Source organism: Oncorhynchus tshawytscha, unplaced genomic scaffold (genome assembly GCF_018296145.1).
Source record: "Oncorhynchus tshawytscha isolate Ot180627B unplaced genomic scaffold, Otsh_v2.0 Un_contig_740_pilon_pilon, whole genome shotgun sequence".
In the NCBI taxonomy this organism is placed as follows: domain Eukaryota; kingdom Metazoa; phylum Chordata; class Actinopteri; order Salmoniformes; family Salmonidae; genus Oncorhynchus; species Oncorhynchus tshawytscha.
The window spans coordinates 40872-45000 of NW_024609694.1; the positions used below are offsets into that span (position 1 = coordinate 40872).

The window sequence follows — 4129 nt, forward strand, 5'->3', positions numbered from 1 at the left end:
AGACAGTTATGGGTCAGGCAGAGAGAATATAGACAGTTATGGGTCAGGCAGGAACATTTTAGCAGTGTGCATGTGAGACAGAGGGGGCAGTAGCCCTCCTCAGTTTAAACCATGTTGTTTGAGAATGATTCTCACTCTCTCGTCAGTTAAGAACAAATTCTTATTTACAATGACGGCCTACCAGGGAACAGGTTAACTGCCTTGTTCAGGGGCAGAACGACAGATTTTTACCTTGTCAGCTCGGGGATTCGATCCAGAAACCTTTCGGTTACTGCCCCAACGATCTAACCACTAGGTTACCTGCCACCCCGTCTTCTACAGGACTGTGTGAACACAAACCTCTGGTCTTAATCACACACTCCAGCCGCAGCGGGTGTTTCACCCTTTGAACCCTGACATCCCTGGACACGCCCACAGGTGGCGTTAGTGATGAGTCCACGTGTGTCTTACCTCAGGGGAATGGTACTCTGGAGTGCAGGGGCATGCAGCGGCGGTGGGGGCAGTGATGTCTGTGGTACCTTCTCCGTATGTTCAAGATGTCTGGAGAGAGAGAGATTAAGGGTCCATTTGAATTAGGACTAACGCTCAGAAATACCACGTAGTCGCTGCATGGCCTACACTCTTAGATACCTTCTGTAGTCGATTTGAGCATGTCAGCATATTGATGGTTAAGGCCAGAGACAGGTTGGTCACTGAGCTGTTGTAAGTTCTCCTGTTATAGCTAGGCTACTACAACTAGTCTTAGTTTATCAGCCTGTTTCAGTTTATCAGGCTGTTTCAGTTTATCAGCCTGTTTCAGTTTATCAGGCTGTTTCAGTTTATCATGTTTCAGTTTATCAGGCTGTTTCAGTTTATCAGTCGACTGTACCTGTCTGTTGTTAGTTTATCAGTCATTTTCAGCCTACCTGCCTGTTAATATATCAGCCAGGTTCAGTCTACCTGCCTGTTGTTAATTTATCAGCCAGGTTCAGTCTACCTGCCTGTTGTTGATATATCAGCTAGGTTCAGTCTACCTGCCTGTTGTTAATATATCAGCCAGTTTCCAGCCTGTTTTCAGCCAGGTTCAGTCTACCTGCCTGTTTCAGTTTATCTACCTGCCTGTTGTTAGTTTATCAGTTCAGTCTACCTGCCTGTTGTTAGTTTATCAGTCATTTTCAGCCTACCTGCCTGTTAATATATCAGCCAGGTTCAGTCTACCTGCCTGTTGTTAATTTATCAGCCAGGTTCAGTCTACCTGCCTGTTGTTGATATATCAGCCAGGTTCAGTCTACCTGCCTGTTGTTAATTTATCAGCCAGGTTCAGTCTACCTGCCTGTTGTTAATTTATCAGCCAGGTTCAGTCTACCTGCCTGTTGTTAATTTATCAGCCAGGTTCAGTCTACCTGCCTGTTGTTGATTTATCAGCCAGGTTCAGTCTACCTGCCTGTTAATTTATCAGCCAGGTTCAGTCTACCTGCCTGTTGTTAATTTATCAGCCAGTTTCAGTCTACCTGCCTGTTGTTAATATACCAGCCAGTTTCAGTCAGTCTACCTGCCTGTTGTTGATTTATCAGCCAGGTTCAGTCTACCTGCCTGTTGTTGATTTATCAGCCAGGTTCAGTCTACCTGCCTGTTGTTGATTTATCAGCCAGGTTCAGTCTACCTGCCTGTTGTTGATTTATCAGCCAGGTTCAGTCTACCTGCCTGTTGTTGATTTATCAGCCAGGTTCAGTCTACCTGCCTGTTGTTAATATATCAGCCAGGTTCAGTCTACCTGCCTGTTGTTGATGTATCAGCCAGGTTCAGTCTACCTGACCATAAACCTCTTAGTTCCTTTGTATCCTTCCTTCCACATCCTGCCTCACCTGCAGGGAACCTCTGTAGGGTAATTGTACCTGCCCGATGGACCACCTGTATTCCCCTATTAGGATATAGCTACTATAGTGTAGGCTATAAGCCCATTGACCTCCGAAGATAACCAGCGGTCTCTTTCTCCAATAAACCACCGTTTTAATGATGACTTTAAACCTCCCGCTGCCATAAAGCGCCTTTCTACCGCCTGTTCCGAGGATAGACCGGCAGGAAGAGATAAAAACTCACCGATGCCTTTATGACCGAGTGAACCCCGCCACCCCACCCGTCCCCGGATTATTCTCCTTTCCAGGCGCTCGGTGTTAATCAGGCTCTCGCATCAGCATTCCGTTATACACCGTGATTAACAATATCGCAGCGCGCGGGAACTCCGCCAACCAGACAATAGACCCGTGGACCTGCGGCTGAGCCCCGGTCTCTCTCACTCACCCCCACCCAGTCATAAAGGCCCTGTAAAGTATCGGGTCGCAGAGTGTTCTGGTGAATTAACGCGCTTCCGCCAAATCTCGACTCATTACTGCAGTGACTGCACGCACTAAATCACCCGAGGTCGTAAACCCGTGGCGGTGTAGCGCACGCTGCAGCGGGGTTTCCATCACCCTAATTCTATAGGCCGACGCTCCAATTATTGTTGGGTTATGTCAACTTTAGATTGAAATCCATCCAATCAGAAGACCAGATGATGTTGTATAGGCTCGTCGATGATCAACACTTTATCATCCGAGTTGAAGATGAAAGGCTGCATATGGCTTTAGTCACATGCATTTTATCACGGCCTGTTTCAAGGTAGACCAACTCCAATGTATGTTTCACCACTGAGCTTTATGCCATGTGTCGTTATAACAACATGGGGATATTCAGTAGGTGGATGGTGTTCTGCAGTAGCCTATGGGCTAGATAGAATAGCCTAAATATGAGGAACGAGGGGTCTTCCTCAAAGCAGTGTAATATAGTTCTAGACCTCTACATGGTCTATAACCAAAGTCTAGTTGGACAGACTTCTAGAAAAGTGGTGTATTGTGTTCCTACTATATTTTAGTAATATAGTTCTATAGTGGAGTGTAATATAGTTCTATAGTGGAGTGTAATATAGTTCTATAGTGGAGTGTAATATAGTTCTATAGTGGAATGTAATATAGTTCTATAGTGGAGTGTAATATAGTTCTATAGTGGAGTGTAATATAGTTCTATAGTGGAGTGTAATATAGTTCTATAGTGGAGTGTAATATAGTTCTATAGTGGAGTGTAATATAGTTCTATAGTGGAGTGTAATATAGTTCTATAGTGGAGTGTAATATAGTTCTATAGTGGAGTGTAATATAGTTCTATAGTGGAGTGTAATATAGTTCTATAGTGGAGTGTAATATAGTTCTATAGTGGAGTGTAATATAGTTCTATAGTGGAGTGTAATATAGTTCTATAGTGGAGTGTAATATAGTTCTATAGTGTGATGTAATATAGTTCTATAGTGTGATGTAATATAGTTCTATAGTGGAATGTAATATAGTTCTATAGTGGAGTGTAATATAGTTCTATAGTGGAGTGTAATATAGTTCTATAGTGGAGTGTAATATAGTTCTATAGTGGAGTGTAATATAGTTCTATAGTGGAGTGTAATATAGTTCTATAGTGGAGTGTAATATAGTTCTATAGTGGAGTGTAATATAGTTCTACAGTGGAATGTAATATAGGTCTATAGTGTAATATAGTTCTACAGTGTGATGTAATATAGTTCTATAGTGTGATGTAATATAGTTCTACAGTGTGATGTAATATAGTTCTATAGTGGAGTGTAATATAGTTCTATAGTGTGGTGTAATATAGTTCTATAGTGGAGTGTAATATAGTTCTACAGTGTGATGTAATATAGTTCTATAGTGTAATATAGTTCTACAGTGTGATGTAATATAGTTCTATAGTGGAATTTAATATAGTTCTACAGTGTGATGTAATATAGGTCTATAGTGTAATATAGTTCTACAGTGTGATGTAATATAGTTCTATAGTGGAATGTAATATAGGTCTATAGTGTAATATAGTTCTACAGTGTGATGTAATATAGTTCTATAGTGGAATGTAATATAGTTCTACAGTGTGATGTAATATAGTTCTATAGTGAAATATAGTTCTATAGTGGAGTGTAATATAGTTCTATAGTGTGATGTAATATAGTTATATAGTGTGATGTAATATAGGTCTATAGTGTAATATAGTTCTATAGTGGAGTGTAATATAGTTCTATAGTGTGATGTAATATAGGTCTATAGTGGAATGTAAT

General features: G+C 41.2%; 1 protein-coding gene across 1 annotated transcript in view; it reads right to left on the minus strand.

Moving 5' to 3' along the window:
- Window positions 1–451: 451 nt before the first annotated feature.
- apela (apelin receptor early endogenous ligand) overlaps window positions 452–4129 on the minus strand; it is a 4954-nt gene continuing 1276 nt past the window's right edge. Inside the window, exon 2 of the mRNA XM_042316998.1 lies at window positions 452–527. Coding sequence (XP_042172932.1) covers window positions 452–527 — 76 coding nt within the window. The remainder of the gene's footprint in view (window positions 528–4129) is intronic.